General features: G+C 43.9%; 1 protein-coding gene across 6 annotated transcripts in view; it reads right to left on the minus strand.

Annotated features, from left to right (window-relative positions):
* Positions 1 to 547: 547 nt before the first annotated feature.
* Tyms (thymidylate synthetase) overlaps positions 548 to 22,505 on the minus strand; it is a 34,203-nt gene continuing 12,245 nt past the window's right edge. For 4 of the 6 annotated variants that reach the window (XM_038315564.1, XM_038315562.1, XM_038315561.1 and 1 more), the window contains 10 exons: positions 22,161 to 22,362; positions 16,496 to 16,655; positions 13,304 to 13,402; positions 12,168 to 12,690; positions 10,830 to 10,903; positions 8,323 to 8,497; positions 3,763 to 3,864; positions 2,924 to 3,099; positions 1,846 to 1,917; positions 548 to 1,059 (listed from right to left, as the gene is read on the minus strand). In XM_038315564.1, the coding sequence (XP_038171492.1) occupies positions 922 to 1,059; positions 1,846 to 1,917; positions 2,924 to 3,099; positions 3,763 to 3,864; positions 8,323 to 8,497; positions 10,830 to 10,903; positions 12,168 to 12,360 (930 nt within the window). In that variant the 5' untranslated portion in view covers positions 12,361 to 12,690; positions 13,304 to 13,402; positions 16,496 to 16,655; positions 22,161 to 22,362 and the 3' untranslated portion in view covers positions 548 to 921. Of the gene's footprint in view, positions 1,060 to 1,845; positions 1,918 to 2,923; positions 3,100 to 3,762; positions 3,865 to 8,322; positions 8,498 to 10,829; positions 10,904 to 12,167; positions 12,691 to 13,303; positions 13,403 to 13,867; positions 13,920 to 16,495; positions 16,656 to 22,160; positions 22,363 to 22,505 lie in introns of those variants that run through there. The other 2 variants (XM_038315563.1, XM_038315565.1) reach the window with 2 other exon arrangements.

The following is a 22,505-nucleotide window of genomic DNA, read 5'->3' on the forward strand; positions in this document are numbered from 1 at the left end:
AAGACAGTCTGGTGAATCTCTGAGCGACTGCAGACCCTAACAACCTGAACTGGCCATTTTATTTTCATATAAAATATAACTATACTGAAGTACACTGTGGACAAGCGGGAGGAAATATTTTAATCTATCTTACTAAATAGAATTTAACTAGCAGGCCTAGGCTACGCAGTGAGTTCCAGACAAGCCAAGGTAGAATAAGACCAAACAAACAAACAAAAACCAAGAGGGCTGGGGATGTGGCTACCTTGGTGGAAATTTGCCTAGCATACATGAAATTCTGGGTTCAATCTCCAATCCATGCCTACAATCCCAGCAACTAGGAGGCAGAATCAAGAGGATGAGGAATAAGGTCATCCTCAGCTGCAGAGTGTGTTTCAGGCCTGGGATACATGAGCCCCTGTCCCAACAAGGGTAAGAAGGCTCATGGTTTTTGGGTCAATCTATTTTAGTCAGAAACTTGAGCTTGTCACCAAGTCCAACCAAACTTACTCAAATTGTGCTCCAACCTAAATGCATGCACACAAACACACACACACAATAAAAGCTATTTTTAAAGTTTCAACTGACAAATGCAAAACAGTTCTTTATTACTACAACATATAAAATATTTATAAGTAAACATGTAACATAGTTCAAGTTTAGAGGAATCTCGTCAGCCTTCTTCATACAGACATACAGAAATGTCTGGTTGTTGTTGCCTAGTATACAATCTTAGTTTTCTTATGTACCTCAGTGAATGCTAAAGGAAAGGCAGTCTAAATGCCAGTAATACATTTAGACATTGAGGTACTTACAAATAGACAAATCACTGTCAGAGTTTCGATTTAGTTTATTTCCCTTTAGAGAGAAACTGTATTTTACCTTGGGCATCAGGCTCAAGCCCTAAAGTCTGGTGATGTTCACAGCAGCTTTGAAAAAGCTCTAAACGGCCATTTCCATTTTAATCGCTGGATGTGGATTATAACCTTCAATCTGAAAGTCTTCAACTTTGAAATCATCAATTGTCTCAACTTTTCGAAGAATTTTGAGCTTTGGGAAAGGTCTTGGCTCTCGCTGAAGCTAAAAATAAAATCATGGTTTTACTTTATATCTGTTCCCGTGTCTCCTTTTGAAACAACACAGTATTTTATCACAAAGTACTTCTTTACAACAATGCAATACAGTACCGTCTTTTCTTTCTGCAAGATTAGGGACTGTGCCTAAGGCCTCAAGAGAGCTACATTAGTAATCTGCCATCAGCTGTGGTCCAGCTTTGTTTACCTTTTTATTCGGAGACAGGGTCTTAGTCAAGGTATCTAGGCTTATATCGAACCCACTCTGGAGCCCAGGCAAGCCTTGAACTTGGAATGCTCCTGTTCTAGCCTAAGTAGCTGTGATTACAGGCTGAAGCCACCAGATAACTCCTGAGAAATACATTAAACATAGGGACACAATTCTTGACTTTTACTACCATTTCGATTCATTTGCTGGCTGCTATATTATAGGAATTTGAAAGGAATTTAAAAAGACAGGCTTTTTAAAGTTTAGTACTTAAGCATGAAACTTAAAGTCAAACATTTATTTTTCAGCTCTTCAATTAAAATTATGAGTTAAAATGCGTATCTCCTGGCTCTTCTCTCTGGTACTGACGCTTAATGCCTTACCGTGTCCTGTGCTTGTGGTTGCTAAGGCCGATGACGGCCTCATTCCCGCTCATCTCCCTTATCAAAAGCCCTGCATTTGGAGAGCTTCAATACTAGACAGCGTCAGCCAGAGTGCCTGTGATACAAAGGATGCCCTGCACCCAATCTTTTGTCAAAAGAAGGCACCAAGCTCAAAAAGAAACCTAACAGATATATTTCTTACCTGAATTTTCAGGGGCTCGATATGATTCAGGTAAATATGTGCATCTCCCAAGGTATGGACAAAATCCCCTGGCTAAAAATGACCCACAGGAGAGAACACAGCAGTCAGTATTTTCGTTTAAATTCTTTAAGAACACATGTTAAAACAGACTAGGGCCATGAGACGGCTCCGTGGGTAACGGCACTTGCCAAGCCTGACAACTTGAGCTTAATTCCTGGAAGTCACACGGAAGAAGAGAAAGGACTCGGGCAGACTGTGCTCTCGTCTACGCACACTGTGGAAAATGTGGACCCCATGTGTACACACACAGTAGCACATTCTACAGGGTACACACGTAGTTCAAAGCTTTCCACAAAAGTAACTTTTCCAGCGCTGTTTTTGAGAAAAGTTAATGTTTTAGGTTTTTAGGTTGTGCATGATGGCTTACACACACAGTCCCAGGATCTGGAAGGCTGAGAATTGGCATCGTGAACCCGGGAGAGTGGGGCCTAAAGTCTTTGCAAAAGTCAACTTTATTCAGAGCATCAGACAATTTATACTCTGAGGGGTAAGAGTCCTGTGAGTAAACTATACAATTACAAAGACCAGAAACACATGGCAAAAACATGTTTTTCCATCGAGACACATGAATAGCAACAGCTGAAATAAACTCACTCCTATATGCTACACCTGGGAGGAGCATGAAACTACAGTCCAAGAAGAAGTCTGTTTATTGAAGAAACTGAAGTCACAAGACTCTTGTTTTCTTGGAGTTTTCTCAGGACTCCATTCTTGGACTATGTTCTGACACTGAGACAGGAGGATCACTGTAGGTCCAAGGCTAGTCTGGACTAGACAATGAGACCATGTCTCAAAAACAAAAACAAAACAAAACAAAACAAAACAAAAAAACAAGCTACCTATATGAATGTTAGTTTCCTTAGGCAACAAGGTACCAGAAAGCTCCAAGGAGGGTTATAAGGTGAGCCAGTACATGTCTTATTTACATGCATACAATTTTAATACTAATCAGACTAAATTCCCTGCTATGAGTTAGTTTATTACAATGCTATAACTACGTCTTCTGAAAGCAGCTCACCTTTAGGCCTGTGATGTGTGCAATCATGTAGGTGAGCAGGGCATAGCTGGCAATGTTGAAGGGCACGCCCAGGCCCATATCTCCTGACCTCTGGTACAGCTGGCAAGACAGCTCCCCATTCACTACATAGAATTGACACAGGGCATGGCAAGGAGGCAGTGCCATCAGGGGAAGATCTGAGGGGGGTCAATGGTAAAAGAAGGAGGGGTTTTAGAGAACACAGCTATAAAAAAGGTAAAATACAAAACAAGCCAACCACGAAAGAAGCCATGAAGTTACAGATATGTACAACTCAATTTCCCATTCTGTCAAAGTCAGACTATTTTCCCAGCCCTGCAGCAGAGGTGATGGAAGCTTGTCCACTAGCATAAGGAATCTGCAAGTGTACATTTATGCTGAAGCAATGCTCATCCAGCTGAGCTAAAATTAAGGGTTTGGGCTGCCATTGATGGCACCAAATAAAAGGAAATTATTCCTTTTGCAAAGGCCACAGGAAACTGGAATCTGAGGCACATCTTTCTATTATCTATTAGAAATATGAAATGTTCTTTCCTGGATATTCACTATACCCTGGTGGAGTTTAATTTTATAATCTATTTTTAAGTTAACATTTGAAACTGTGTGCTCCAAATGAGAAAGATAAAACCATGGGTGCATTTTACAGGCAATTTAATGCATAAAGATCGTGTGGGTAGAAGGTAGAAACAGAACAAAGTGTGACTGTTCATCAACCACGTGACTGGAGACAGTTCCAGTGACCGGCAGTGCCTCCGGCCACCTTGCTCCCCGTGGCTAACTGGCCAGTTTAGCCAAAGGAAGATGACTGGGATGCTGTCTACCTTTTGGGTTCCAGGCACACATGATGATTCTTCTGTCATCAGGGTTGGTTTTGATGGTGTCAATCACTTTTTGCAGCTGGTCTACTCCTTGACCCGAGTAATCTGCAGAATTGTCAGGACAGCATATCAGTCACAGCCTCTCACGGGATGACCCTGACAGCATCCACTCAGTGCCCCCCCACCCATAGTTCTAATATACCCAGCAATTCCGAGTAATTCTCAGATCTTGCTGGGTTAAGCTCAATGTCCTTACACTAAAATCTAAGTTCTTTTCTGCACAAGTCTTCTAAATATTTAGTCTGTTACAATGTCACTCCCTCCCCTTAATACTGCCCCTGTTGCTAACTGCTGTTTGGATATGGTTTGAATATGTCGCTCAAGGGCTCACGTGTTGAAATGTAATTCTCATTTTTGGGTAGAAATTTAAATCAATTACAGAGTTCTTAAGAGGTGATTAGGGGGCTGGAGAGATGGCTCAGTGGTTAAGAACACTGGCTATTCTTCCAGAGGTCCTGAGTTCAATTCCGGGCAATCACATGGTAGCTTACATCAGTTTGTAATGAGATCTGGTGCCCTCTTCTGGCCTGCAGATCATTGTAATGATCTGTAATTACACTGTATATGTAATAAATAAATCAATCTTAAAAAGAGGTGATTAGGATGAGAAAGTCGTCAGGCTGGAGTTCCAGGAGTGAGTCCTGGTGGCTTCACAAGAACCAAAGGAGACACACTTCTCACCTTTCACACCTAACACTGTGTCTGTCACCTTGTGTCACTGTCATCAAAATGTGGGCCCTGAACCACCAGGACTGAGATCTACATTTCCTTATCTACTGGGTAAATGAATGTGGGGCTGTGAAAACTAAACATGCAACATGCAAAAACTAATCCAAATGTAAACGCATAAAGGAGCTGAGGTGGCTGAGTGCTCCCCAGTACTGCATGTGGCCATTCACTGCAGACACGGTTCTGAATCCAGACACGTGGGTACAGCAGGAAGCACCAACAAATACCGCCTGAAACACTTCAGCTCGTATTACAACTGAATATTATAACTGTGGCACTTAACTGTGCATACAGCTTGCTGCTTTTGTAGAATTGTAATGATCTAATTATGAAAAACCAGGGCTGCTAATATTAACTCTCATTCTTTGGCATATATTCATATTAGTCTATCTTTGGTTTTGTTGGACGGGAGGGTTGTTCTTCATTTCTAAACTAGTATTATTTTCTGGATGTGTCTGCTGTGAGAGAGTCGGAGCGCACACGTCAGTGCACGTAGGGAGTCAGAGGACAGCCTTCAGGAACTGTCTCATTGCACTCAGCGTTCTAGAGAGGACTCGAGTCGTTAAGCCTTGGGGAGCAAATGCTTTCAGCCACTGAGCGGTCTCACCAGCCCAAATTAGCGTGTCTCTGGATTGTATCACGGTAGAATCTTCTTTGGTTTCATAAAAACATCATTCAATGAATTCTGGCTTGAAACGACAACAGAAACGCCGGCAGTTTCTGAGACGGCAAACGTGCTTCTGTCATTTTGTACTACATGTTTCTGCGTGTACAGTTCTCATCACTGACAAGTCTGGAATCAAACGATCAATAAACTCTGAAAATGCCCTACAACCTACTTTCGGACAAGATTTCATTTTTTCTGTTAAAATTGACAGGCACACCCCATCTCATTAATGTGTAAAATTTGTTTTCATCGTTAGTAAATAATAAGTGTATTATTTATTAATAAATGCTAAAATTACATGTATGACAAAGAATTATCATAGGATAAATTTTTAATGATCTATAAGCAATAAATATTTGGTTTGTGTACCTGTATACCTCAGGCCTCATAAAAAATTTCTTGTGCAAATGAAAGTCACAGTGAAAAAAGTTTAAGAAATCTTTGCTCTAAATAAGCCTCTTTTCTTCAAAGTTAGTTAGCTTTAGATATTCTGGTATAGTAACAAAAATACATACCCATCATCTCCAATCCCAGCAGTCTTAGATTTTCCCAGCATCCCCATGTGATAGAGTTTCTATACCTAACACACACCAATGTCACACCTCACCAACACAATCTGGTAGTGTCCCATAGGACACTGGATCTTAACTTGAAGACAGCTTGTCAGACAGTCAAATGACAAACCAGAGAGAACTTCCTGGGCTTAGGCTCTGTCCTACCCACACTTCCATCACTGAGCACACCACTGACTTACAACTACCAGGCAAACTGCAGTAAGATTATAATCTTGTACTTTTTCCAGTTCTCATCCATGGCCTCTAATCCCCTGCCCCCTGCAGAGGTGTGGAAGCTGAGAGGTGATTTATTAACGAAGACCAGAACTCCACAGACTCTCCTCTGGATGCACTTTTACCAAGGTTTGTCAGTCAGTGTTCTAGTGCAGTTTGGTTCTCTGAGGGAGGCGTTCCCAAAATCCCAGCTCCAAGAAGGCAATATTAAAGACTTGAGGAAATGCTCTACGGCTAGACTGTGGTGGTGATTTTGTAATCTGTAAGTGTTAAAAAATCTGATAAATTTCAGAACGGATTGTAATTATTTCCTGTAGGGGAAAAAGGGAGAAAGAACAGGAAAATTATCTGCATTAAAAAACATTTAAATCTACAAGAGTTAGTTTCAGGACAGATGGGGCTGTTATACAGAGAAACCCTGCCTTCAAAAACCAGAATAAATAAACAAATAAAAAATAAAAAAAGACAATTAGCTAGGAGTTGTGGCTTATGCCTTTAATCCCAGCACTCCGCAGACAGATCTCTGTAAGTCTGAGGCCAGGCTAGTCTACAGAGAGAGAGTTCTAGGATCATCAGGGCTACACAGAGAAACACGGTAATAGAGCAAACAAACTAAATAACCAAAACCAAACAAAAAATGGTGCGGTGAACACGAAGGCTCATTCCTAGAGTCCCGCCAGGCGAAAGGCGGAGACAGGAGGGTGAGGAGTTGAAAGCCAGCTACAGGCCGCTCCCACCCCAGACAAATCCCAGCACTTGGGGAGGGCAGAGGCTGACAGTTCAAGGGCAGCCTTGTCTATTATAATCAGTTCCAGGCCAGCCAAGCTCTTATAGTGAGATTCTGACTCTAAATAAATAAGATAAAGTATGCACACACATTAAATTTACCATTAAAACTGTTTTGCATTTTTACTATATTCCTTTATTTTGTTATGTGTGGCATATGCTATGGCACGTGTAGTCTAAGAAGCTGTGAGAACAGATTCTCTGCTACCACATGGGTTCCTGAGGATCAAACGCAGGCCTCCAAGCTTGGAAGACGGAGGTTAGCTGCTGAGCCATTCACACTCCATGCAGCATCACACTATTCTCTTGCAGAACTTCTCAGGTAACTCCATGCCCACTAACACTATAACATTACACTCCAAGCCCAGCAACCTCTTCTCTTCTTTCTTCCTTTATCAGTTTGCCCACTCCTAGTCCACAAAGATGTCCACCACTTCCGAACATCACCAGCACTGAAAACATGTCGACCGCAGGCAAACACAACTGAGGAATCTGGACCTAGGCTGTCTCGGTGCTCTACGGCTGTGAAGAGACAGCGTGACCATGACAACTCTTATAAGAGAAAGGGTGTGTTCGGGGCTTGCTTACAGTTTCAGAGGTTTAGTCTATTGTCAGCATGGTGAGAAGCATAGCAGTATCCAGGCAGACATGGTGCTGGAGAAGCAGCTGAGAGTTCTACTTCCAGAACTACAGGCAGCGGGGTAAGAGGCACTGGCTTCCAAAACCTCAAAGCTCATCCCCAGTGACACACCTGATCCCACGAGGCCATACCTCTTAATCCTTTCAAATAACACCACTCGTAAGCATTCAAACACAGGGGCTTACTTGAGCATGGGGGCATTCTTATTCAAACCACTACAAGGCCCAAATTCTTCCCACTGGCTAGAAGGAATTGAAGGGGCCCTTGAAAAGAAAAGCATTCTGTCCAGGCTGCTGGTGTCTGCTCAGCCAGTAATTTATTACTTCCTGCACACACGAGCATACATACACATACACTAGTGAGACATTAACTTTAGAACCTGGCCCTGGGAAGCTGGTCTCTGTGACACTCAAACAGTACCCAGAGAGAGGAACATGCCAGTCACTACATGAGGAGTTTTCTTAACCTTTGCCCCCACAGAGCAGGAAGGGAAGGGTGAACGGTACGGAGACACCACACCACACACAAGTTTGCAAGTGCTTCAGCATTGCAAAGGGAAATGTTCATCACGGGTAACTCCTGCATCTCATCCCGGAGGAACCTCCTTCTATCGTAAACCCTAACCCAGACAGGACAGACCAAATCTGCCACCACTGGTCAATGACACAGGTAGAGAAAGTTCCAAGGATCCAATAATGCCCAGTAAATGCTAGGCACCAAGAGTATGATTTGGCCTTTGTGACATTTTGCCATGGCTTCTCCACCATCACCCAGCACAGCTTTCACAAATCAGTTAACTTACCAACTCCCATGATGTGGACTTATCTCCCACATCTAAGATGGATCTTTGAGGAAGAACACCCAGAAAACCTGAGGCAATAATATCTCCTCACCTGAATCCATATCTTTGTAGTCTGCGCCAAAGTGTCTCCACTGGAAACCATAAACTGGGCCCAGGTCCCCTTCCTGTCGTGCAGAGAATCCCAGGCTGTCCAGAAAATCTCGGGACCCATTGGCATCCCAGATTCTCACTCCTTTGGAGGACAGTTCCTTAGCATTTGTGGATCCCTGAAAGATTGAGAATAGAATGGGCACACAGGAGGATCCTGCGTCACTCATCCCCTACCCATGGCACACTATCCACGTGCAGCTTTAAGCAGGCTGGTCCTGGCCAGGCTTCTGAGGGAGTATAGAATGGTCTTACCCCTATTAGAAATTTCCTCATGGCATTTCTTCTATTCCCTTCAGCTTCCCAAAGTCTTTGTGTATGTACACGTACATGTAAGCACACTATGGTGCATGTATGTACACGTACACGACAGCACGCCATGGTGCATGCACACAGGAGCTGATTCTCACCCTTGACCTTATTTGAGCTGGGTGTCTTTCTTGTTCCTGTTGTATAATACCTACCCAAAGCTAGCTAGCTTGTGAGCTTCCAGTAGGTTTCCGTCTCTATCTCCCATAGAAGTACCAGGATTAGATAGTACCACCAAAGCTTTTTTGTTTTCTCAAGACAGGGTTTCTCTGGGTAACATTCCTGGCTGTCCTGGAACTTGCTTTGTAGACCAGACTGGCCTTAAACTCATTAAGCTCTGCCTGCCTCTGCCTCCCAAGTGCTGGGATTAAAGGTGTAGGCACCACCAACTGTCCCAAACAGAGCTTTTTATGAGGACTCCGGGGATCCAAGCTCAGGCTGTCAGATTTGTGTGGCCAAGTGCTTTACACCCACTGAGCCATCTCCCCAGCCTTCCCTTCAATTCTTTAAATACCTCCAAGTTCCTAAAATATTTCTACCTCATCTGCAACTTTGAATTCCTTCATAAAACATGTTCCATGTCGAAGTGTGACACTCCACTTCAAGTGGACTTGTTCAACACTCCATGTGTGGTCTGTTCATGCGTCATATCTGGCTATCTGGAAAATGTGTAGCACGGGTACCCAAGCCCACGGAAGCCAGAGAGGATCCTGGCTGTTCTACTCTATTACTTTCCATCCTTTCCCTTCAGACAGGGTCTCCAAGTAAAGCCAGAGCTTATTTGGGCGAGACTCGCAGCCAGCAATCACCAACGTCCTCCTGTGTCCCCCTTCCCATTATAGCACTGGGGGTACAGACACATGCAATCACACCCAGCATGTTTTAGGCTTCATTTCTATTTTATGTGTATGTGTGTTTTGCCTGCATGTGTCTGTACACCATGTGCACACAGTACCCAAGGACAGTAGAAGAGGGAGTCAGATAGCTTGAACTGGACTTACAGATCGCTAGCCACTAACTGTTAAATGGGTGCTAGGAACTAAATCCTAATCCCCACCCCGAACACTAGCAACAAATGCTCTTAACCACTGAGTCATCTCTCCATTCCACACCCGGAATGTTTTATGTGACAACTGGGGCAGGATGAACTCAGGCCCTCTTTGCCTACCGAGTCAGCATCCCAAGTACTCTAAAGAAGGGGCTTTAGAACTCATCTTGTCTCCGGGAGTACTCTAAGCCAGCACTGGACAGAACCTCACTCTTGTGGACCAGGATACAGAGCAGGAACTTGGAGCTCCTGCCATTTGTCACCACACCACTCCAGTATAACCCAGGTAGCTACGTGACCCTGGTACCTACCAATTCAGCAATCAATAATGCTGAGCACCTACCATGCGGCTGGCTGTATTTTAGTCCTGAGATACAACAGGAAATAGGAGAAACCGGTTTTCTACCTTTGAGGAACTCACAGGACATTGCATGTATTTACCTCCCCCCAGAAGAGGGAAAGCAGAAGGCTGATTTCTAGGTCAGCTGACGATGTTTCCCTAGGTGATGGGAATGGCAAGTGCCAGAGGCCTGGGCAGGATTCTCCCAGTGTGCTCAGATCAGTGAAGAAAGCAGGATGGGAAGGACACAGAAAAGCATCTAAGCCAGCACTAGAAAATGAGCCAGTGAAGTGGGAACGGCTGACAGCTACAGGTTTCACTACTACTACCTCTTCTTTTTTATCTTGGTTTTTCTTTCTTCTTCTTCTTCTTTTTTTTTTTTTTTTTGGTTTTTCGAGACAGGGTTTCTCTGTGGCTTTGGAGCCTGTCCTGGAACTAGCTCTGTAGACGAGGCTGGTCTCAAACTCACAGAGATCCACCTGCCTCTGCCTCCTGAGTGCTGGGATTAAAGGCGTGTGCCACCATCGCCCGGCTTTATCTTGGTTTTTCGAGACTGGGTTTCTCTGTGTAGCTTTGGAGCCCGTCTTGGAACTCACTCTGTAAACCAGGCTGACCTTGAACTTAAATAGATCCACCCGCCTCTGCCTAGGAGTGCTGGGATTAAAAGTGTGCACCACCACCTCCAGGCTTACAGTTTGACTTCTAAGGCTTCTATTGTGAAGACAGGCAGCTTCAACAGCAGCAGCACCCTTACCTTGATAAACCACAGCAACTCCTCTAAAACGCCCTTCCAGAACACTCGTTTGGTTGTGAGCAGAGGAAATTCATCTGAAAAATAGGTTGTAACAGTTAAAATGTGGTAAAATACTGCGAGCCATCATTCAGCTTTCTCTGTGGAGAGAAACGACCTGGGGGTGGACACACACACACACACACACACACCTGGAGTGGCTTCAGGAAAACCCACCCAGCTTCGGGGTAAGTCAGTGAAACCCCAGGTCTGCACTGACACGGGGGTACCCATATGGCAAAGTGGAGTCCTCACCCACTACTGAGCCACTGTCTCTGTCACTGGTGTGTAATGACAACACCCAAAATGTGGCCTAGACACAACCTAAAGGCTCTCATACCCAAGTCCACCATGCTCCAGGCAGAGCGGTATCACTCCGGTAAGCACTGAAAGTTTGCAGACATTTGGGGCGCAAACTGACCTAGCATCTGAAAACAGAAATGTTTATGCCTCCGAATGGCCACCAGGGAACCCAAAAGCAAAACAGAATAGAGACAAAGGGGCAGGGCAGGAGCTCAATCAACAGACAAGGTAAAGAGGAAAGGCTCAGAGTGTATGTTTGTCAGAGAGCAATACTTTCCTCTTTACTGTCTACAAGGGAGAGCTGAATGAAGATTAGAGAAGCAGAATAACTTGTCTACAGCATAAGCAGAGGAAAGAGCCTAAAACTGGGCATCAGAGTTCCCTGTTCTAGGAGGCCCTGCGCACTGGGTTAATCCGTGCAGGAGCTGCTGAAGTTTCCGCCTCCAGAACATGCTTGAGATAAGTATATCCTCACTCAAAGTCTTGTGCTTGACGCCTGATGCCAGGAACCCCAAAAGAGCACTTCTTCCCTGGGGCCACTCTGTAGGCTTACGCATCCTCTGAGTTGCTCTATAAAGCCAAGGCTGTTTGGGGAAACCCCAGTTTCTGCCTCAGGCTTGGGTTTTTTTTTTTTTTTCTATGCCTCTTTAACACCGCCTAAGCCATTTTCGCGCCTATTTTTAAAACAGTTGCAAAGGGGAGCAGGAGATAAGGGGAAGGAAGAGGAGGAGCACAAGTCGGGACCTCAGGGAAAGGTTTGGGCAGGTTTCTTCTACTCCGTCCCTCGGAGACGCACGACCAGGTGGAACCTAGAGGCCTTAAGGACCAGGTTTACCTGCAGTAGCTATCACCTTGAGGCTCTAGGGCGGGAACGCAGAGCTTAGGACTCTTTTGAGCCGGGGCTAGACTAACCGCGGCCGCCAGCCCCGCGCCTCCGCGCCCAGCCCGCCGCTCGTCCTCCCGCAGTCCCTCCCGGTAGTGGGGGCTAGCCGCGGTCACCTCTCAGGTTGTATCGCGCCTGCATGCCGAACACAGACAAGGTGCCGGTGCCCGTGCGGTCCTCCTTCTTGAAACCGCAGCGCATAATGTGCTCCACCTGCCCCAGATACTGAAGCTCCCCGTGCCGCGGTGCCTCCGGGCCCTGCTGCTGAGCGGCGGGCCGCAGCTTCAGCTCGGAGCCGACTACCGGCATTGTGGACTGTTAGAAGCGGTGTAGTAGGCGCCAAAAACCGAACCTTCCGCGCGCTCTTTTCCCCTAAGTTTGGCGCCTCCCGCCCCTTCCTGCTGGGAAGCTTCTGACTGGCCAGATTGTCAGACCACCGCCCACGCGGCTGAATTCCTGGCGCTAGCAGAGTAAACACACGCTGGAGTTCCCAATTCTCTTTATTTATCCTGTCTTTCATTAAGAGCCTATAGATTCAGGGCGTGGTGACGCGCGCCAGTAATCCCAGCTCATGGGAGGTCTAGGCCAGAGGATCCGGAATTTAAGGCAATTCTGTTTCACATCAAGTACAAGGCCATCCTGTGTATGAGAAGATGCACATTGTTAAAATTAATGATGGGCTTTCAAGCATTCTTTGTAGTGTGTACATTTAGTGTGCGTGGTGTGAGTGTGTGTGTGTCCGTCCGAAGTGTGGGACAACTCAGGCTATCAAGCTTGGTGGCAAACCCTTTACCGACGAAGCCATCTCTACCACTCCACAACTTTTCAAATTTTTGCCTCATTTTTCAGGGAAGGCTTCAAAGGTAAATGTTGGTGAGTAGAACCATTTGATGAGTACAAAATGTACTGATACACGTGTTGTACGTGCAACAAGAGATCTGTACTACCACTCTGAGCACATTGTAGGTACCCAACACACTTTTTAAATTTTGGTTATGTCTGGGAATATGAAGAATAGGATTGGGGCTCTACTGAAAGGTACTAAACACTATCAACTTTTTCTTCCGCTGAGAATTGAACCCAGACTTCCCACATGTTGACAGCACCCCTGAGCGATAAACCCAGCCCAAGCCTCCATTTGTTTTTCCCTGCATCCCACGTTTGTCATTTTTGCATACGGTGTGCATTGGGTGAGAATCCCCCCAAAGGCCTGTGTGTTAAAAGACCTGCTGACCAAGTGGGGTCCACTGACCAGAAGTAGACATTTTTGAAGGCAACACTGGGATCCTGACTGCTTCCTGTTTTTCTTTGCTTCCTCCCAGCTATGAGGCAAGCAGGGTCTATCTTCACTCTAGAGAGACAGGATAACATGGTGTGTATGACAGAGTAAGGGGCTGTTCCCCCAAGACAAGAAGACAACTAAAACAAGCAACCATGTTCTGAAAGCCTTCAGCCAAAATAAAATATCCTAAGTTGACGGTCACAGTGGAAAGAAACCCACAGCACCATTCTCCTGTCTTCCTGCTAAAACTCAACCTCAAAAGCTCCAGTTTAAAATGTCTATGTTGTTGGACTGGACAGAAGGCTCAGCAGTTGAGGGCACTGGCTGCTCTTCCAGGGAACCCAGGTTCAGTTTCCAGCACCCACATAGCAAGTCACAACTGTCTAATTCCTCTTCTGGCCTCTGTGGGCACCAGACACCCACACAGTACAAAGACATACATGCAAGTAAAACACTATATGCATAAAATAAAATAATTGTAATAGAAATAAAAAATTTTTTAAAGATAAATTTATTATGTGTACAGTATTCTACCTGCATACCAGAAGAGGGCACCAGATCTCACTATAGATGGTTGTGAGCCACCATGTGGTTGTTGGGAATTGAACTCAGGACCTCTGGAAGAGCAGCCAGTGCTCTTAACTTCTGAGCCATCTCTCCAGCCCTAGAAATAAAAATTTTATGATGGAATATTTACTATAAGGGATTACATAATCATCTTTTATTTGCAGCCCTGTTTATTTAGTTAGCTAAGATACTGTCAAATGTTTCTATGGGTCTTGTTTTATAAAACAATTCAAATTTCAAAAGAAATTTAGAGAAATGGTTGGCCATTTTGGCTTAACTACAAAAGTATCAGGGGAAACATTTCACAAGCTTAGTAGTGGGAAATTGGTATTCTTGCTATATAATTGTGAGCTGAAATGCACTGAGTTACAGGATAACAGAAAACTGAAAATCTATTTAGTTCAACACAATGTTAGTCTGGCTTTTCCTACATCAACTCTTCACCCCACTGCTTCTCCACAACTCTTACTAGTGTGATGCAGTTCTTCCAATCATTAGTGTTTCCTTTGGGAAGTCAGATCCTCCTTTATGAAGGAGAGAAAAATGAAATATATTTTCTTTACCTAACACAACGTCATGACTCAAGCTGTATAACAAAGAAGTTAATAGAAGGTTAATATAAATTTATTAATATGTTTATATCACACAGGAGACTTCAGACCAAAGGCTAAGAATATCTTCAGGTAGCACCCAATGCCTATAGGGAAGACTTCCTTACTTTACTATAATTTTTTGAGGGGTGGAGGGCAGTTGTGTAGACAATGACTGAGGATAAGATTCTGCTCTCCTGGCAGTAGGGAAGGGGGTGGGACTTGGCAACACCTGTCTTTTCAGGTTTATGTTGACTCTTAGCAGGTTAGGGCTTTCTGTGATAGTCCTATTTCCTGAAAACGTAGGTCAAAGAATTCTTGTAAGGCCTGCTTTGTGTGAAAGGTAGGACACGAGGAGAGCAATCTCCTTACTTTCTTCAGCTAAAAATACACAACACGTAAATGTGGCATATTTGAATACTGTGTAGACGGAAGTGTCTGTATCACCTGGTCCCACAGCCATTCGGTCCCAAACAAACACACAGAGGCTTGTATTAATTATAAGCTGTTTGGTCTACTGCTCAGGCTTATTTCTAACTTGCTTTTACAACTTAAATTAACTCATAATTCTTATCTGTGTTTAGTCACATGGCTTGGCACCTTTTCTCAGAATGGCATTCTTATCTTGCTTCCTCTGAGTCTGGCTTGTGAGTGCATCTCTTCCTTTCCTCTTTCCAGAATTCTCCTAGTCTGGTTGCCACACTTATACTTCCTGCCTGGCTACTAGTCAATCAGCATTTTATTAAACCAGCACAAGTGACAAATCTTTACAGTGTACAAGAGCATTATCCTACAGCAATACTGTATGCTGAATTCTATTGTTGTACAATGTACTTTCTGATGGTTGTTTGGAAAGACACAGGTGCACTGTCAGAAGTCTGAGCAGAGGAAACAGTAGATGGGCTGGTGTCCATTTGAGGAGAACACTTCTAGGTGTACAGAGATGCGGGACTGAGTGGGTTGAGGTTATGGGTGTCAGGGAACTGCAGGACTTCCTTCAGGAAACTTTTTCTGGGGCTTTGAATGTGACTGAGTGTGATAGTCTATCATAATGCAGGATGTCGGTATGCCTTCAGAAAACCAGTCAAATATATACATTTTTCCAACAAAAAACAGCCCACATACTTTTTAGCCACTAGCAGAATCCTCGGCAGAACATATCCCAGACTATTCAGTTGAATGTTACTTTTGTGCTAGTTTTCTCTATGTTGAGTCTGATCTTATTTTTCTACCCAAGATCAGCTGATCAAGGTGAAGTAGGAACCAAGAGTAGGGTCTCCCACGCTCATGAAATAAAATCCAAACATCTCTATCACAATGCCTTGCTTATTTATGTCAACAAACATCTCTATCACAATGCCTTGCTTATTTATGTCAATGAAGAAAAGACAGGCAAGGACCTGGTCTTCATGGAACTTGTTTTTCAGCAGAGACAAACAATCAGAAAGTTTCCAAGCAAGTGTTCTGCAGATAGGCCCGGATGTGACACAAAGCAGAACCTAGGTTCACTATTGAGGTTTATGTTGGTGTTAAGCCTCACTAAACCTCTCAGGATTTTATTAGCAGGCAAGCCTGACTAATAAAGTCTGAGGCTACATAAAATAAATTAGCTCACATATGTCTTTTTACTATGCCCCATTTGTACTTCCTGTGCTCTCTCCAATACTTGCTTGATGTTTCCCTTTGATGTTCCTAGCTGTCCACAGGTTTCCAGTTTACACACCCACACAGACATAGTTAGCAAAGGTTCATTTTTTTAGGGCTAAAATTTTTTTAGGGGGGCTGGAGAGATGGCTCAGAGGTTAAGAGCACCGACTGCTCTTCCAGAGGTCCTGAGTTCAATTCCCAGCAACCATATGGTGGCTCACAACCATCTATAATGAGATCTGGTGCCCTCTTCTGGCATACAAGCATACATGGAAGGAGTGTTGTATACATAATAAATAAATAAATCCTTAAAAAAATTTTTAGGGATGGACAAAAGACTGACAAGTAGATGCCTTACCTCTTAGAAGGGGCGTGGCTAAGAAGCTCCCCAGCAGATACCCAGAGGATTAGGATGGAGCTTGGCCCATGGGCTAAGCATCCTGGTGCTGTATCCGCTGACATCCAGGTGAGGAGGAATTTCTTTCCCTGGGGCTGGTTTAGCGACCCAAGCATTTTTCCTGTATATTTTAGCGGTAAAGGTAGAAAGAGTTAATTTCCTAGACTAAGACCTTGTGTCACATAAAAGGTGAAGGTAAGTACAGAATATTGATAGCTTGTTAGGGTAGAGCAAAGGCCAGTAGGTTATACTCTCCTGAGTCTGCTGTTAGAGAATTCAGGGCCACCCAGACCTGTTTATCAGTGAGAGCAGACTTACTGTCTCTCTGCTCAGTGCCTTCTGTTTAGGGCTCCTTTCTTTTCAATAAGTCCTGTCAATGTGTATAATTGTATATGCAGAGTTGGCTATGAGAACAAATGTTTGGCTGAGTAAATGCTTTCATACCAGGGCTCCACAGTGTGGGGGAAGGCATAAAGTTGCCAGTACAGGAAAAGTCAGGTTTAAAGAATTATTTATACACTGTTGGAATATTTTGGGATGAATCCCATTATGGAAGGCAGAAACGTCATGATCTCACAAGCTCTCTACAGAATTGACAGTGTCTCTCCAAATGACAAGTGTTCCTGAAGCTTTACAATCTGGTTCTCCACCACATCATGCTCTTGTGGATCTGTCTATGGATCTGTCAGCTGTACTTTGACTTTATAATATCTGTGGCTCACATCAGTTCAGTCCCTAGTATTGAGGGCTACACCGACCCAAGCTTTCCCTGAAGCCTCGGTGTATAGAAAAGGAATACACATCCTCCTCCAAAACAAGGAACATGCTTGGCAGAGCTGGCTATGGCCTGGGGCCCTAGCCTTGGGGAGCTTCAGCTCCCTATCCTGAGAACCCAGTATAAGGAGTAGGGATAAATCCTGGTCTCACTGCCAGTGGCCCCACCGTCTGCCCCAGCCATGCAGCTGTCACCCACATTCAGAAGGATAATCTTAACTTCATCTTTGAAAAATTGTTGACAGTTCCCATCATTTGTTGAACCTGAATTTTTATGGTGTAGCTCAATGGCAGAGTATGTACTTAGCACGCTCAATACCCTATGCTTCATCCTTAGCACTAAACAAATAAAAAAAATGGAAATTAACTTTATATGCTTTCATAGCCATTGTCTAGTACACTTCTGTTACTCATTACCCACTATCCTATTCAAAAATGCATGTGTAATTCTTACAAAAATGATAAGAACCCATCAATAAATGTTTATTAAATATTCAAGATATATAAGACATTGTGTTATGACCTGTAATTGTAGAGCCTATGACAGTGTCGTGTAGGGAAATAAACACGTCACTGTAAAGGGCAGAAAGGCCTTGGGCACAGAGAGAAGCACAGGAGAAACCAGGAAATTAAACACACAGCTTGCCTCTTCAACAGAATGAGGTGAGTAGCTGCTATTGCTGGAGAGCCAGGACAGATACAGTTTTACAACCTAGTGATCCTTTGCTCTCTGATGAGATACACTTCACCTGTATCTTCCAGGATTCATGTTTTACTTACACCAGACCCTTTTCCCTAAATGTTGAGCATTGCTTTTAGACCATAAAACCCATCCCATATGCGAGTTGTCATTTGCACTTTACCATACCCTAAGTGACTTCTTTATCTTAGGATCCCAGGGCCAGGTCAATCTTGACTCCTATAGGCATTATGTTTACCTCAGTCTTTCTCCCTAGACCCTTATCTCGAGCACTGATTCTAAGTCAAGAAGAAACCATCTTACAGATGAAGCCATATGTACTTTGCTAAGAATGCCAATGTAAACATGTCTTAAGCTTTGTTGCACTCAGAGGGCTGAATTAATTGTGACCTGAATATATTTTCCCAAAATTGTGCTATGCTTAAATATGGCTAAAGTAAAATGATCTGTGCCAGGCTCTAGACATCCTGGTCTAGCACCAGTAACAACGCAACTGGGCTGAGCCAGGTTTAATTCTTACTGCACCCTGATCTTTTTTCCCTGCCTGCTGCTGTAAAGCCTGCAGGATATCATCACATATCACAAACTGGCATGCTAAAAAGATTCCTTTTGAGTGATTAGAATTAAAACTTGGTAATTATTTAAGATTAATCGTATTACCAAGATCTTTGTGTCTTGTTTATTTGAACCAAATGCCATAGTGATCACTGTTCCACTTCTCCCATCAACTGATTTGAGTGCATTTAGACTTAGACTGTGCCTCTTACTTGCCTTTTAGAAAGCATAATGTATATAGGAAACTCCATAAAACATCTGTGCCTAGTCTACTACATAAGAGTATTGTAAACTGTAGATAAGAAGACACCATAGCTTTTTCATTTGTTAGAATTTTTGAAGTAGAAAGGATTCAACACTGTGGTTTGTGATTTGCACTGTGCTTTCCATGATGAAATCAGAGCTGCTTTGAGAAGAATGACTTTCATGGGCCATTCTTCAGTTTAGCAAAGTGGCAGAGTCCACACACACCTTCCTATCATGCCTCTTTCTAATGCTAACTCTGTGTAAGCCGATATAAAATGTCTTCTGTGCACATCCGAAAACTGGGGAACATAGTATTATTACCCGCTGTGGTTTGGATGTGATTTATCCCTTTCAAAACCCATGCTGAAATTTGATTCCCAACGTAATGTTGCTGAGAGATGTTGGAGCCTTTAGAAGGTGATGAGGTCTCACTCCACTGGAAGCACTGTGTCTGTTCCGGTAGGCAGTGGCGAGGTCTCACTGCAGTGCACTGTTCCGGTTCTGATAGGCACAGGCCGCAGGCTGCTCTGAGGCAGACCTGGCACCTCCCTCTCACTACTCCTCACAACCTGTGCTGCCAAGGATGGAGCTACATCTTCACACATGGGGATGAGGTGAGACAGAGTCGTCTTCTGTAGCCCTGGATAGCCTTGTACCTATTATATCCCTCTACTGGCCTTGAACTCTCTGAAATTCTCCTGCCTCAGCTTCTAACTGCTGAAGAGTACAGATGTGCACTCCCACATTGGGCTTGTTTGATTTCTTGAGACAGAGTCTTCCATAGCTGAAGCCAGCCTTGAACTCCTGGTCTTCTTGTCTCTACCTCTTTCCACTTTTTGTTGTTGTTCTTTCGAGACAAAGTTTCTCTGTAGCTTTGGTGCCTGCCCTGGAACTAGCTCTTGTAGACCAGGCTGGCACAGAGATCCGCTTGCCTCTACCTCTTTAGTGCTGGGATTAAAGGCGTGTGCCACCACTACCCTGCTTGCCTCTACCTCTTCAGTGCTGGGAAGATCACATACAGTCATCTGCCACAACACTCAACCCTCCCCCCTTTATAACATGGTTGTTGTTATGAGTAGCTAAACTTAGTTTTCAAATTATGCCACAACTTGCAGGTTGACAAAGAGAAAAACGTCAGATTCCCTAAAAACAGGCTGAGTCCCAAAGTGAGTTGATTGCTAAAGGGATGCTCTCAGGTAAAACCTTTATGAGGATGAGTAAAGCATGCTGGGAGGAGAGAGGGATGCCAAATAAGAATGTTGCTGCACATCTCTTGCAGCACCTGGGTGCAGCAGGGAGTTCTAGACCACAGTGGCTGGAGCAGGAGCTGGTACAGGAACCTGTGATGGTTAGCCTTGATGTCAACTTCCTTGGATCTAGAATCCACTAAAAGACATGCCTCTTGATGGATCTGTGATAGCATTTCCTGGAGAGATTAATTGGAGGGGGGAAGACCCTCCTGCGCATGGGACGCGACATTTTACAGCTGCCCTCTGTAAAGATCTGAGGGGAAAACTGTTCCTTTTTGCCTACCTGCCTTCACTCCTTCCTGGTGAGTGCAACTGATCTGCTCCTGCAGCCACCACTGCAGCTGCCAGCACTGTAGCTGCTGCCAACAATGTAGCCAGCACCAGCACTGTAGCCGCCAGCACCACGTTAGGCGCCACCACCACTATCATCTGTGGATAGCAAAGCTTCCAGTGTGGGAATCCCCACTGCCTTCAGCACTAGAGAGGGCTTGCTGAAGTGTCTATCCTAGTGGAATCAGTAGCTACTGGTTCTCAACCTCTTGAATATGTGGACCGCCACTGTTAAACTACCCGGAGCACAGCATGCCAATCACTGCACTAAACCCGTGTAATATCTATTCACTCTATCATATCAGTTCTTCTCTACAGAACACCACATACTACACAGAGCACTGCAAATTTAGTTGCCAAGCCCAGGACTTCTTGTACCCAGGTCTTTTTAGGATCCTCCTACTTCAATGCTAACCCCACAGGAATCAATGCACACTTTTGTGGAATTAAGGCGATTTGTGCATGGTCATAGGGATGTATATAGCTCAGGATGAAAAGTCAGCCATTGTTTTAGGCAGCAGAGTTAGTAATCAAATGTGGGAGTCATAGCACAAGTGCAATTTAAGTATGTTTTTAGAGGATATTTAATGTTAAAAATTTTTAGATCTACTTTATACGTATGGGTTCCTTGACTACATTAGGTCTGTGCACCAAGCACATGTGTTGCCTGATGACTGAGGAGGTAAGAAGAGGGTGTCAGATCTTCAGGAACTATATATAACTGGAGTTATAGATGGCTGAGCCACCATGTACTTCCTGAAACCAAACCTGGATCCTCGGCAAGAACAACAATTGCTTTAGCCACTGAGACACAATGTTTAATTCTCCAGCCCTGTTATTAATTCGTAAGGTGACTTAGCTTATTGTATAAAAAGTAGTAAGTGCTATAATTTACTTCTTAAAAAATTAAGGAGCCTCACTGGCTTTACAGACAAACATTTCAAGGTGACTTCCATTGTTCCCATCTTAGTGGGAAAACAGGCCTAGAAAGGTTAAGGACCTTTTCCAATCTTTCTCGGCTGTTAAAACTTAAATTTTTTATTTACTGAATGCAATGGGAGTTTTGCCTGAATGTACGTCTGTACATCATGCCGGCCTGACTCCTCAGGAGGCCAGAAGAGGGCACCAATGCCCAGGAGCAGCAGTTAGGAAGGCTGTAAACTTCCTCATGGTACCGGCATCACATATGGGTCCTCTGCAAGAGCAGCAAATGCACTTAGTTACTGAGCCATTTCTCCAGCCCTGGTGTCTAATTCTGAACTCTACTTTACCTACAAGTCTTCTTTCTTAAAATCTTTATTAGCCAGTTGAAGGTTGTCACTATCAGCTACAGCCCTATCTTAATGAGAAGAATTAGTCATTTGAGATTTAAAATACTTTTGTATTTTATGACCTCATCCCCACTCAGTACAGAACCTAGATATGCTAGGCAAATCCACCACTGAGATACATTTCTAGCCCTTTTAGCATTTTTGTTTTGTTATGTTTTCAGACAGGGTATCACTAAGTTGTCTAGGCCGACACAGAATTCATTATGTAGCCCATTCAGGCCTTGAACTAAAGACCTTCCTACCTCAGCTTTATGGGTAGCTGATGTAAAAGATTGAGCCATCTTTCTAGAACATGAACTGTGTTAAGCCAAGTGGGCTTGGATACAATCACCATGGAGTAACACGTATTCCTTTTCAGCTTGTTTTCAAAGTCAGCTGTAGTCAGTCAGTAACTAGCAGAATAGAGATAACACACGTCATTTCTGCTCTGGGGTCCTTACCTTTGTTGAGTTAAAGATGCCCTCAGTTACTAGGTATGGGTTGTTAGTTGAGACACCCGTTCAAACTGCTCTTGCATCTTTTTCATCAGATATGTGGTATCTTCCAGATGATACTGGACCATCCAAACAATTTGATCATGTTGCTGAGTGGATACATTGACTAATTTCAGAGCCTCAAGGAATTCAGGTACATCAGGGCAGTCTATAAAGGAGGTAAAGAAATAGTGAAGAAAAAGTCCAGAAACTTGGAAGTGGGTGGTGTAGGCTTAAGACCTAGAGTTCTTAGTTAACACTTGTTGTTTGTAGTAAGGAATTATTGCTGATATCACCTTCAAATGAGACCTG

Source organism: Arvicola amphibius, chromosome 18, assembly GCF_903992535.2.
Source record: "Arvicola amphibius chromosome 18, mArvAmp1.2, whole genome shotgun sequence".
In the NCBI taxonomy this organism is placed as follows: domain Eukaryota; kingdom Metazoa; phylum Chordata; class Mammalia; order Rodentia; family Cricetidae; genus Arvicola; species Arvicola amphibius.